The 14,088-nt window shown below is 40.4% G+C and overlaps 1 protein-coding gene across 5 annotated transcripts in view; it reads right to left on the reverse strand.

The window, feature by feature from the left end:
- The window catches only part of plecb (plectin b), a 128,079-nt gene that overhangs the window by 111,128 nt on the left and 2,863 nt on the right, over positions 1 to 14,088 (reverse strand). For 4 of the 5 annotated variants that reach the window (XM_051407572.1, XM_051407573.1, XM_051407585.1 and 1 more), the window contains exon 2: positions 13,517 to 13,716. In XM_051407572.1, coding sequence (XP_051263532.1) covers positions 13,517 to 13,709 — 193 coding nt within the window. In that variant the 5' untranslated portion in view covers positions 13,710 to 13,716. Of the gene's footprint in view, positions 1 to 1,439; positions 1,621 to 13,516; positions 13,717 to 14,088 lie in introns of those variants that run through there. The other variant, XM_051407579.1, reaches the window with a different exon arrangement.

Genomic DNA, 14,088 nt, shown 5'->3' on the forward strand with positions numbered 1-14,088 from the left:
ATGCATGTTAGAAGTCAATTTCATATCAGTCATTCACTCTTTCCACAACGTTCTTGCCAAAACCCCTCAAAACTCTCGCTCTATTTGTACATGATAACGGCACCTTCCTCCTGTTTTGTGTCACAAAGCAATCTAGCCTTTGTCCTGTGAGTTTCCTACCTCATCCAACCCAATGACACACAGTGTAGAGGCCAGAAGAGGGGACCTATTTGGCAGTGGCGCAGTAATGAAACTGACGTCTAAAATCAACGTAATAATGATAGGTGTGAAGAAAAGCAACGCAGAGCAGCGTTTAAGAAAAAAAGAAGATAAGGGATGACCATACAAATAGACCCAATGGCAAAGAAAAACATGCAAACATGCTGATACGCGGAAAATAAGCGACAGTGATTCAGCACAAGCCCAGACACCAGATTCTCAAAACCAGAGAGAGAGAGAGAAAAAAGAAAACTGGGGCAATATTTATAGAGGAGCTCTCCCTCTTCTTGATGATCTGTTGGAGCGGAACAGATGAAACATACAGGAGGAAAAACATCTAGCAAAAGAAAAAGTGAAAGAATATATATATATATATATATATATATATATAGGACAGGAATGAAAGCTAAACAAAACTTTGAAATGAAAGTGATGTGAAAAGTGAAAAGCAAAAATGGGCACAGAGACATGTTGGGAATGACTGGCTCCATATCAACCTGGATCTGCCTTCACCTGTCAGAACTAACTCATCCCTCACGTTGCCATCTTTCTCTCTTCGTTTGCACACCACATGAAGATTTCCAAAAAGAGTAAACTAATGTAAGACAATCCAGCGGAGGCACGTGGAGCGGCTCACTTAAAGGAGATAAAGGGATAAAACGAGATGAAGGTTCGAGAAGGAGAGCATGAGCTCCCTGCGGCGTATTAATGAATTTCACTATGGGTTCAGCGGCACCTGTTAATGTCCTGTGTTGTGACTGGATACAGGATAACAATCAGCAGAGCGCTCAGACATCCAACTAAACCCATCTCTCAGTCTCACTGGGGTCAGAGGTCAGCGGAGCGGGTTTGTTGCTACGGTCACATATCAAAGCGAGGCACTCCTGTAAATCCACCGGACTTGCAGCGCACAGAGAGTGCGAGAGCGTGGAAGAGTGACAGCGAACATGTGCGCCAATCAATAAAGCACTCAGCAGTCAAGAGATGCAGCGTGCATTGGCTGCTGCTCTGTTCCACACACGCACACACATACACACACACACACACACAGCAGCCGGCATGATCAAAGGCACAGCAAGATGCGTATGCAAACAGTCACGTGTTTGCACCTGTGCTGAGTCAATAATGGCAACAACAGACAAATGGGTAAGAGCCTCTTCCCACAAACACACATGCAAAGACACTTCATCATGTAGTCGTGTGGAAGCTGTCATCACTGTAATTTGAGTGCAAGCTCCCACCTTTATACTTCTCTCTGACGTTTTCATAAGCCTGAATGAAGTCCTGCTCCTCTGCGTTCGGAGGCAGGTAGGCGGGTTCGTACATAGCCATGCTGGTGCGCTCGCCCTCTTCTTCTCCTCCTCCTCCTCCTCTTGTTCTTCCTCTTCCTTTTAGGTCAGCTTCTTCCTCTCTGTGCGTCTTTGGATGCGCGTGAGGCAGCCTGTGCTGTCCTCTGTCTGCTCTCTCAGCTGTGTGTGAACCCTCCACAGCTCCCAACTTCATTCCACTGCCCAACACACCCCCCTCTCCTCCTCCTCCTCCTCCTCCTCCCCGTCTCTTCCATACCCTACCATAGCCTGGCTCAGAAATACTAATATAAATGTCAGGCCCCTCCTCTTAAAGATACACTGACTGGACCAGCAGGCGCACACACACACACACACACACACACACACACACACAAGACACACACACACACACACACATACACACACTCGCAGCCTGCTGCTTGCCAAGCACAAGCACAGCAGCAAAGAGAGCAGAGCAGCAGCATAAGGCTCAGTTGAAGTGTTACCACACTTCCACCGATTTAGACTGTGATGGATGGCAAGCAGATTGTACACTACCAAAGCACGGATACGCTTCTCTTAGTGTCAGAAAAATGGTACAGAATCTCTTCTCTCGTGTGTAACCCCATGAAATACTAGAGAGAAATGAATTGTGTTGCACATCACGCTGTTATATTCATGAATCTATATAAAAACATGTAAGTCTGGCACAATCACAGAAGTTAAGTATCCAACAAATGGAAGTAACCACTATTCAGGTTCCTGGGTGATGATGTATTTTTTATGAAATAAATTATAGTAATTTTTCAATAAGTTGGTGGTTTAAAGGAAAGACAGCTATTATATTATATATATATTAGATATTGCACTAAAACTGTGATTCTCAACCTTTTTCTGGCATGCCCCCCTTCAAAAAACCACAAAAGTCAATTTAATTAACAACCATTAACATGACTAGTGAAATAACTAATAAACAGCATACAGCAGTTCAATTTTGGTGAAATAAAGCTCAGCATACATCATATTCATTCAACTTAGTTTTACTCCATATTTTTCCACACGCTTGTATCCAGTGAATTATTTTCATATACGTTAAAGTTAGACATATCCAGTAGAGGTGGCTCTGAGTTCTTAACTTTTTCAGGTGAACAGCGGCCATTTCATTTATGCTAACGTTTCTTTTTTTCATGGCAACATTACTTGTTTGGGGGCTGCTGCTTCTTGGGCTTGCTGCCCATTAACGGTTCAGGCCACATACACAGTTAATTTCTCGCTTCCTGTCGTGCTAACTTTGTGTTTGGGTCATCGTTATCACTGCTACTAGCTGGCCTCTGGAACTCTATGAGTCACGTTAGCTGGCTGTAGCAGACAGATGCCTATCGAAATCTGGCGTCTAGAAAAAAAGAGGTGACACATACAAATTTACCTCTGAACAGTCCTTTTACGAGTGCAAGTTCCTGCATTTCCAAAAACTGAAAAGGTTCATGTATAACCTATCTTGACATCGTAGCTATCCTTTCCAAGTGTTTGTAAGTTGTATGTTACTTCCAAAACATCATTCAAAAACCATCACATTGTTTCTTTCATCTTTGTTTTTTTTTTTGTCACCAAAGAAGCTGCAGAGCTTTTATAAGTTTCCTAAAATGAGACCAGGGTGAATACTCAGTCATTCCTTATCATTCCCTCGGCTGTGTAAGTGATTTATTCTGTAATGCCTTAACTTAATCACATTTGAAAAGGAAGCAGCCAGTCGCTACGGGGCATAATCTCATAACAGAGAAGATGTCCACCCTGTTTGTGCCGCAGTAACACACTCCAGCTGGTAGCTGTTATGTTTCGGCCAGTCACTGAGAAAGTTGATGCCCGCAGTGTGATGAATACATTCAAAGGCAGCTGAGGTGCACATATGCCCTTGACATCCACCAGGAACATCAACTGAATATTCAACAGATGACCTGACCAGCCAAGCTTATGACAGTCCAACAACAAAATAAATTATGGATAAAAAAAACAAAAGCACTACCAGTCAGCTACACACGTCAAGACTTCATTTGTCATTTTAATTAAATGTAGCTGCTTGATTGTTGTGCCAAAAAATGATAGATTTACTAGGTGCCTTAATAATATCAATGCAAGTTGTGGCATTAGATATGATTAATAACAGTGATGTTGGCAAACAGAGGTCGAATCCCGTCAACTGACAGAAACATAGCGTGTGCATAGTTAATGGCTGAAGCCAGATACACTGTACTGGAATTTAAAAACTGTGTCTTGTTGAGGGGTTTTATGATGGCACGCCTCATAAAAATGATGAGGAAAGTAAAGAAGATATCACCCTTTCCATGCTGGTTTGCGTAGGAGTCCGTTTTAGCACAATAGTGGAGATGTGATGTAGGAAAAGGAAAATCCCTGCAGCTCAGCCTGACTATCAGACATTTCTTTGGCCAAGGCCGCACTGACATCAGCCAGGACACTTTCCTGAGAGGAAACACGATAAGTCCACTCCAAACTCCCTGTTGCTGCTGCTGCTTGCAGGAGTTAGACCGTGTATATCTATATCTTTACAGTCACTCTAACAGGAAGTTTTACTAGTAAAGAAACAGTTGGGCATGCTCTGAATCAGTTTCCTCAATAGCTTTTTTAGTTTTTTAGATTATATTTTTTTCTAGAGCTAACTTTCTTGATTTAATTTACAATTATATGGCGTATATTTAGACAGTTATACCCATTTTATTATAGATTTTAGAGTATATAATAAAGTTACGCAAGAACTGAGATCTAAGGAACGACATTAATTGTCCATTACATTATGAAATGTAACACAGAAGTATATCATATTATGCCCTAAAATGCAATTGAATGAGAATGCCATGTGTGATTTTGCATCACAATTTTTTCACATTATTCTATATAAAGATGTACGCTGTAGACAAGGGCTCCCCAAAAGGCCAAAATATTAAGTTGTATGCAGAAATAAGCATGCTTTAATAAGTGCCCAGAGCACATAAAGGGATTAATATGCAGTCAACATAACCTCCTCCTGAGGCAGCATTAAACAGCTAAATGCTTACGTATCCCTAGAAATAGGGAGCGGCTCAACAGTAGAATGACATCAGCATGTTGACTCTGGCTTCTAACAGATAAAACGGCACAGTACTATAAAGAGAAGCCAGTAGTAGTTAGTCATATACTGTAACCATAACACTAATAAGTGCTATATCTATGTTGATGTACAGTACTGTACCAGTGGGGGGGACAGCGGTCAGTAGTGAGATGTGCTGGTCAAAAACTATTCAGGTCATAGTCATATGTCTTAGTGTCCAAGTTAAAAAAAACTGCAACATCAGTATTAAACTGCTGGCTAATATATGGCAACTAAGTGGAACGATATCTGGATCTAAACGTTTAGCACCTCACCCACTATTAACACTCACTGACACTGGATCTCCTTTTCCTAGACACACATAGTGGTGACACTTAAGAGGTACTTAAATTTCTTACAGGGTACTTCCTGGATATTTCTAGCTTGTCTACTCCTAAATAACCGGACAACCAAATCTATCTTCAGGACATGTGTTTATTTAGTTAAGCTGCGACTTTAAAAGGCTTGTGATCTCGTGATGAGTATGTGAAAATGTGCGTGTGTGTTCGTATGTGGGCGTGTGTGGAGCTGAGGGTTTGCTTCCAAGATCGCATTCAACAATACTCAACAGGTGCACCCAAGGGCTCCAGGCTCTTGCGCGTATTCACTCACGCAAGCTTTCTACATTAGAAGATCTGAATGTGTGAGTGCATGTTCCAAAGTATGAACCCTTTAACATGCGTGTATGTGCATTCGTGTATACATACAGCAGTATGTGTGAGTGTGCATTTACACTTCATTTGATACTTTGCCTGTGAATGGTCCCAGGGGATGAAAGGAACACGACAAACAAATGTGTGACATTTCCTCTGCGTCCTGTACATAACAACCAGTGGTGGAATAAATAAGTACATTTACTCAAGTACTCTATGTAAGTACAAATCAGAGGTACTTGTGCTTTACTTTTTATGCAATTTCTACTTCTACTTCTACTTCTACTCAACAACATCTGAGTGGCAGATATTGTACTTGTTACTCCACTGCATTTATCAGACAGTTTTAGCTACTAGTTATTTTTCAGATTACATTGGTCATACCCTTCCTGTCTAGTGAAAACCATGTATGTCCAAATGTGGTGATTTGGAATTTTTATGATAAACTGAAGGATGAAGTGTTCCATTACGGGTTCTTAAGATAAATAAACTATTTAAAAACCCTCTTGGATTAGCTGGAAAATGCACAAAGCTGAAGACAGGGGCTGTTCTTCTGATCTCATGAAAGGTTGACTGTTGATACATGGTTCTCACAGGACAGCGACGCTACAAACCCATAGCGATCTTATAGAGAATGATGCATTGCAGTACATTAAAGTACCCAACAGTATATAAAGTAGTTCAAATGAGCTCAACCTTAAACATCTACAGCAGTAAAATGAAACGTACACATTAATGGAGCAGTAATATCAATCCAAAAACATCATAACAGTAACACTGACAGGGACCACTTTTGAATGAATCTGAAAATGAATAAATCTGACATACTTTTACTTAACTAAGGTTTTGAATGCAGGCTTTTACTTGTAATAGAGTATTTCTACACTGTGGTATTGCTACTTTTATTTAGGTAAATGATCTGAATACTTCTTCCATCACTGCTAACAAGTAAACTTTGTATTAATCTTGCTTGTCTAACCTAAAACAATCATGCTGTTTTACATGTATTTTGTAATATTTCTTTCCTTGTACCTTTAACTTTAACTTTTTCCTTATAACTGTAATAAAGTACATAACTTTTTAAGGTTGTAAAATATGAATCCACAATTGTCTGGATAATATACTACTATTTAAAGATATTATTACACTTCAATCTATAAACAGGTACATTTTGCAACCTTCACACCATCTATTGTATTCCCCGGTGGTTACAGAAGCTACAGTACACATCTGGCCAGTAAACAGTCTGTCTCTCCCTCCTTTTCCAGGGATGTTTCCTTCTGTTTGATATTCTTATGGGGCAGACTCGCAGTGACGAGTGAAGCTACATCGTTAATATTATATTATTATTATATAAGTTTTCTTCACACCACTCTGTTTCTGAGAATGAGATGCCAGTCTTCACAAATCACAGCACATCTTTTTATACTCAAGCGTCAAGGGGATGACTGAAGCACATCTAACCACTGATGGAAAAAGCCATGCGGGAAACAAACAAAACCTTGTGTACACACATATACACACACACACACACACACTCACAAGCAGGAGTTTAATACTAGCCAACAGCTAGACAGATAGTCTGGCTTTGGAAGATGACAAACCTCTCAGCAATACCGTGACAGCTGTTTTTATGGGATAATTTATGGCTGGCTCACACTAAAACAGGACTTGTCCTCTTCTGGATTTTGATTGAATGGAAATGATTTTGTTGGTCAGAGACAGTCAAAGAAATCCCTCTGTGATTATTTCCTTCCTTGCATTTTCTACCGGCGCACTCCTTGCTATAAATTATGCTTATTTTCACCAAAATCATTGTCAGGAACAGTCATCAGACTAAGATTAATAGCACTGCAAAAGGTATTAGATGTAAGTCCATATACCTTTCTTCTAAAACAAACATTTGAAATATGATTGTTCCTTGTGATTTTTCTGTGTTTAGGCATTGAAAGGAGCTAATTAAAGACATCTCCTCACTTCCTTCTTTCTCCTGACTAACACTACCTTTGTCAGTGTATCAGCTGATCATCACCAGTCTGGAGGCTTGACACATTTCTCTGTCAGTTAGCCAGGACTGGGAGCTGACTGGATACTGTTCCACCATAGTGCAATAATGTTGCAATGTTGTTGTAATCACAGTTAAATAGCAGAGGGACAAGCATAGAAACAGGCCTGGCTCCCTCTTCTGGATATCCACAACAGTGTCCAGCTGAAACACACTGATTGTATGTTTTTCCTCCCTCCTGCCTGGATCTGTCCATTTCGTTACAGCACATTTGCAGAATTTCAAACTGACGGGGAGGTTCAGCATTCCTTCCCTGATGCAGCATGTAATGGGACGGGCTTAAAGGTCAAATCTTCAAAAAAAAAAAAGGGCAGAAATAAAGCAGTTCTGTCTGATAGATTCTTTCAATGAGCATAAAACATACTGCTGAAGTCAGGCATGGCTCTATAACACCATGGGCACAAGGGATACACTATGTTGTCAATGCTATTTGAGACGGGTGTGGGAAATGAGACACATTTTCCAGAAGCTGTGATGACTCCCCAGGATGAATACTTTCAGCCCCTTTGATAGAAAGTGCCACCTAGTGGGCAAATGTGTTATTGCTGTCTGAGGGAGGACCAATAGCCGTGTTCACTTATCAGCATAGAACTTTGTGATAAGATGACATTTAATAAGCTATTGTCACGCTTCTTAAACCCCATTTGAGATCCAAGAATAGGCAGAGGTAAGCATTTGTATAGAAAACCAACATCACAGTCCCTTCAGTTAGTTTACACCAGACACTGAGGAATATGATTAGAAATACAAAGCGGCATTCGTAGACCAACAGACCAAAACTGCGAGGCATAATATGATAAAATGCCAATGTATTCAGCTCTAATGCTTCCATTAGATTTCTTTTATTGCAATATTATGAAAGTCGCCTGAGGGTAAGAGTCTTAGTGTGCATCTGTGGAGTAAATATCAGTATCACTGAATTTGTGTAGATGAAGATTTACACCTTTGAAGGTCCTGTCACCCTGCACACTGATCTCATGAGGAACAGACAGTGGATGACTCACATAATTCCCCTTACAGCCTGTAATAAAAGAGCCAGTAGTATTGCTGAGATACTTGGGGCTCTGTTCATTTCCACTGATCATTTCCACAGTAAATCTCTACCGCTTAATGTGTGTGCGTGTATGAGAGTCTCTGTGTGGCTTCATCTCAGTATCAGATCATAGCCCGCCCATAATGAATAATTGAGGAGTACTCTGCAGGGATGTTTGTCGTCTAAGTACAGCTTAAACTCTCAAGGCCGACACTGGAAAACACACACCATGACTGTAAGTGCAGACAAGATTTAGCAAATAAAATGAATGTAGTGTCAACAAACTTGTTCTATTAAAAATTGATGCAACGATTAACCCAAATGGCATATTTGGAGATTTTACCAATTTTTCGCAACAGCCTTTAAATTTTTTATGGCTGATCATATATCACATATAACATGTTTTTTTCTAGATTGTGATACATTCTGCATTATGTAGACTGTAAGTCCATTAGAATGATGAGGAAACGTCCATGACGGCCTTTCTAATTTAAGCTCATTTCCAAAACCATTTGTGTCCAAGACTTTAAAATCAAACACTATAGCACTATTTTTTTTCACATTTCATCTAATCATTGAGATTTTAATACAAAATGGAATGATATTCTGCTGTTTGGGGCTTGTATTAGGCCATTTTCACAAAGTGACCCTGTCATACCTATCATAACAACTGTCTACTACATGACATCAATGTTCTTTTATTTGTATTTAATATCTGTAGAACATCCAGTAAAAACATAATTTGATAACTTAGTGCCCTTTTCAATCAACCACACCACTGTGCCTGACCCAAACCTCACCTAATCCCTGCCTGACTCTAACCCCATCCCATGGGACCACTAACAATTCTTTATAGGGATTTTTTTCTAAGATGATCTTTTATAATTTGAGGAGTTTTATATTATATATATATTAATAATACTTGCTACTACATCCTTGGGATCTGGCTTTATCTTAACCTAAACCTGCAGATCTCAAAACCTGGGTAAAAACAGCCAGAACTATTCAGATGGCTATGCCACTAGAGTTACGTGAGACAATATTTTTTGTAAAACGGGTCTGCCAAAGGTTTGTCCCATTCCTCATTCCGTACCCTTCAAGTGAAGGTCACATAACAGCAATCCACCACAAGGTGGCAGGTTGGAGTGTCTGACGTGGCATGGAGATAGTCCTTGGGTACAGGTGCATGCACTAAAGATTCTATACATGCTCCTGCCCAGCATCGGTGATGACCTCTGACCTCTCTCTGTCCCCCTGTACTGACCCCAAAGTCATAGTGTGGACAGTACATCCTCCCTGTGGACAGCTGATAGAGAACTTTCAACTCAATCATTCACTGGTGTGTGAATAAGTGTACACCGGGAGTCAGCAAATAGTATGAGGATACAGCAGAGAAAAATATTATCTATAATATTTATGAATAATATGGAAATCAGGGTGTTACAACATAATGCAACTGACCAATTCTTCATCATTTGGTGTACTGTCTGAAGAGAGAAAGTAGGAAAAATCATCAGTGGAGTAATGAGTTTTTCATGACACAGACTAAATAATTGTCACATCTCTTGATAGGAACCATCCTATCAGGTCTCCTCATTCCTCTTCACAACTTCCTAATGTCACGGTAATAAGATCCAGTGGTTTTTATTTCATTGAAGCCCTCACTTAACACCAGCTCTCAATCTCATCTTTCAAGCCCTATTCCCACAGGTGATTAGAATCGTGTCTAGGCTGCTTTAATAGGTAATTAGAAAGATAACCGTAATTCAAAAACTAATTTAGAGATCTGCAAAGTTGAGAGTAGTCATGTACTTCAGCGACCGCTGACGAGACATAACAAAGAACACCTGTTCCATACAGTCTGAGCTTGAGTTACAGAGTTACATAAAGAACTTTTATGTCAATAAACGTCCCATTTTTCTGCTTTCTACTATTGTTTGACTTAGAAAAACACAAAAGCCATTGAAGTCATTGTGATCAAAGCGAAGGCTTACTATTCTAAACACTCTGTCTGGTAGGTGCATCCTGGGAAAACACTTCAAATGCACATCTTGAGTTTTTAATACAGTTTAGAGACACAACAAATATTAGATTAAACAATTGAGATTTAATATGTTAGCAGGTTGAGGTTTGTTACCTTTGTTCGGACGGAGTCTTCATGCTAAGCTAAGCTACCCGGCTGCAGGCTTTCACCGCACATTGAACGAACAAATATGAGAGTGGTAGCAACATGACATCCATACCCTTCAGCATTTACTCAGTTGGTTCTAAGAACATCTGATAGATTTCTCCATTCATAGAGGAGAAACTGTACAGTGCTGCCTCAGCCATGCAGCAGGTTATCAAGCACTAACAAGAACTGTGGATAGTCCACTTCTGATGCACCTCTAGCAAATGCTCATCTATATACAGTCAGGGATTCTGTAGCAGCCAGTTAGTCAGTCAGCAGAGCCCACAACAAAAGCTCAGCCTCACCCATGGGTGCTGACACAGCCTGACCTGGCCTTCTGATGGACAGAGAAAGAGCCGTACAGGATGTGGACGCAGGCCTATTGTAGGTGCTTAAGTTATCCAAACTTCCTCTTAGCCCGGCAGCGGCAGAGCAATCCAAAACAAACTCGATCAAAGAGTTATTGTGCTAAAATTGGCACTTTGAAAACTAGCATGCTAAAACATAAAAGGTGGAGTACATCCCATTTCTGTACCACAATGATTAAAGAAGTCCTACAGATGTTTTAAGGCATGTTTTACTGTCTCAATGACTGGAAAAATATGATGGACATACAATCAGAACAGTGGGATCTTTAACATCATAGCCCTCAGTTAACATTTAGAACACGGCATTCTAGCAGGTTGGGGGTTTTAACACAAAAATCCATATCAAGAATCAATACAATATCACAAAGCAAAATATTGTGATACAACATTTTTCTATATTTTTGTACACCCCTACCGTCAGTCGTTTCTTCATAATTTCAGTGCAGATGTGGGGTTGTCCTGCCTTTCTACACTCACTGTTAAGCAATGCCAGGATTAATGTAATGCAATAACATTTTGCATATCTGCCAACACTCACTATAATATATCTGTGAAAAGCCAATATTGTCTGATAATATCCGCTTGCTGAGTTGCTCTACTGTGCTGGAGGCAATGCGCTGCAATGTGATGAGGTATTTTAATTTACTGGGTCATGGAAGCTATATCACCCAGGAGTGAATTCAGCTATCAAATGACAAGTATATTATTCTATTATTGATACATTAGTCACATCATCGTATAGAGGTGGTACTGAATTTCATATAAGGAATGATTATGACTTGGCATTTCTAATAAACCCATGACTTTGATTGATTGTTGCAGCCAGTGTTACATGAGGCCTTCTCTGGCCATGAACTGTATAAATGTCTCTAACACTTGGCCTCAGGCGATCAGCACATCCCAGCAATGGCACTGCTAACCCATAGTGTAAATAAATAATGTGTTTCCAGCATCCCTACAGTTGAATTGGACAGGATCCCGGCCTATTGTCTGAGCTAAAAGAACCACACCTCACACTTGGAAAACTACTGTCTCTTGCTACTTTTTTGCCTTAATGTATAAAGCGCACATCCTGTTCAGCTGGCGAAACCCATTATAAGTCTGCAGGAGTAATACATACCTTGCATATGTAGGTACAAAAGAGTTCTGTTTAGTTTCCTTTCTGCTTACAGTATCACTTACTGCACAAGGTTAACTGGTCCTTAGTGGCCTGCCATTTAAAGTTGCACCAGACAGATCAAGGCAGCTTAAACCGCATAGAAGAGCATCCTACCATACCAGTAACAGTGAGCGATCCTGTTCTCATGCCCTGCCACCATCAGGCAAAGAAGTTCAGGACTTGTTACTTTATCAAGCTCCCTTTTACATAATTTTATAATATTGAAGTCGGCAAAATCTACTGTTCGCCGTTATTTCAAACACAGAAAAGCACACTTGACTTCTAAATGAAATGGTCAATATATGAAGCTGAGCTGTCTACCAACCGATGTCATGTTGTCTGACAACTTCTACCCAGAATGCAAACAAAGACTTTCCCACAGAGGACAATGGCATTTTCAATTGCTTTTTGTAAGTAGAAAAGTCAACAATATGACTAATGTTCGTTCCTCTCTGTTCATGAAGGCTGATCAAAGTCTGGTTTCCACTACAGCTGGGCTATACAACACCCACTGATGTATGTGTGAAACAAGTTTTAAAATACACTCCTGTAAAATCACATTTCCCTTTTTTCTTCAAATGACAAATGCTTACATTTCTGTCCCTGTATTCCCCTCTTTAAAAAAATTACCTAACACTAAGCTTAAAAGCTTTGTTTCACTGACCTCTTCTGGTTTAAAGGCTCAAGTCTGTTGCACGTGACCACATACTGTTGTCCCACCAGTCTTTAAAACTGAAATGTTGTTATTTTGCAATTTATTTGAATTCAATATTTTTGCCACAATCAGTTCACAGGGATGCATAAATCTTTCATATAGAGTTCAACTTTGAGACACAGTTCCACTGACCAACAGCAAGCCAACTTGATGGTGCTTACCTTTGATGGAACATAGAGAAGATAAGTCCAAAATGGAGGAGTTTATTAGCCGTGTCACAGCTCCATGAGACAGTGGTCAATGATACAAATACATCTTTTGAATGAAATGTGTGAACTTTATCCTGTTAGCAACTAATGTGCTTGCTAAATGATAGTTAGCAGCCTAACTAGCTTGGAGGGCTTTGTTGTCCTTCTTAAGCAACTGTTCACCGAATGAAATAGTGTCCAATCATCACAACAAAGTGCCAGGGTTGAGCAAACAGCACACTAGGAAGAAATTACAAAGCAGGTCAGAGATTTGTGACTGACTAGCATTAGCATGTTCCTGGCCCTGTGAATTATCCCAGTGTCACCAAGCCTCTAGCCCTGCCATTTTTGCAAAGACGTGCGGGTGGATTCCACCAAGCCTTTATGCTTTAAGCTATGTCACACCCTGAGCACACTTCTGCATCACCGCAGCGATGTGAAGACTTCAACCAGGTTACTTTTTTATGTTCGAATATAGTGAGTACATCTACGCACTGTTTCAAGTGTGTCAGAGTAAGTTGCAGTTGTAATCCTACCTGCGATGCGAATCACAGCCCTCTCTGCTGGATCCAGGACCTCCCCTGAGGCTGACTTGGAGCGTTTGACCCTCTGGAGTTTGGACAGGTTCCATGGCAGGGTGTCTCCAGGACAGGGGACGCTGCTCTTGTCTTCATAGCTTTCCTCCAGTGGGGTTCGATCCCTCCGTCTGTCTTTACGGGTCGCCATCATCTACCTTCTAGAGAGATTAAAAGACAGATTTTGGGTTTGAGATTGACGATTGGCGAGAAGGCGTGCAGACATGACCAGACCACAAACCACATAGAGTTCAACACAAGACCACCACCTAAAGTTTGATAAAATACAGATGTTTATTATTAATTATTACTGGCTACTGATAGGCTACATACTAATAAAAGAGGAAAGCAGTAACTGTGATGCTTATTTTATTGGTTATCATATAAGGTACAGTAGTTTAAACCCTGCCAATACTGATCATAACGTGTCCAAGGCCTCTGAAGCTAAACACTCAACAACTTGTAGCCAGAATCTCCACCCACACATCAGGCTAATCATTAAACCTGTGACTCTTTAAAGCCAAGAACCAACA

Source organism: Dicentrarchus labrax, unplaced genomic scaffold (assembly GCF_905237075.1).
Source record: "Dicentrarchus labrax unplaced genomic scaffold, dlabrax2021, whole genome shotgun sequence".
NCBI lineage: Eukaryota > Metazoa > Chordata > Actinopteri > Moronidae > Dicentrarchus > Dicentrarchus labrax.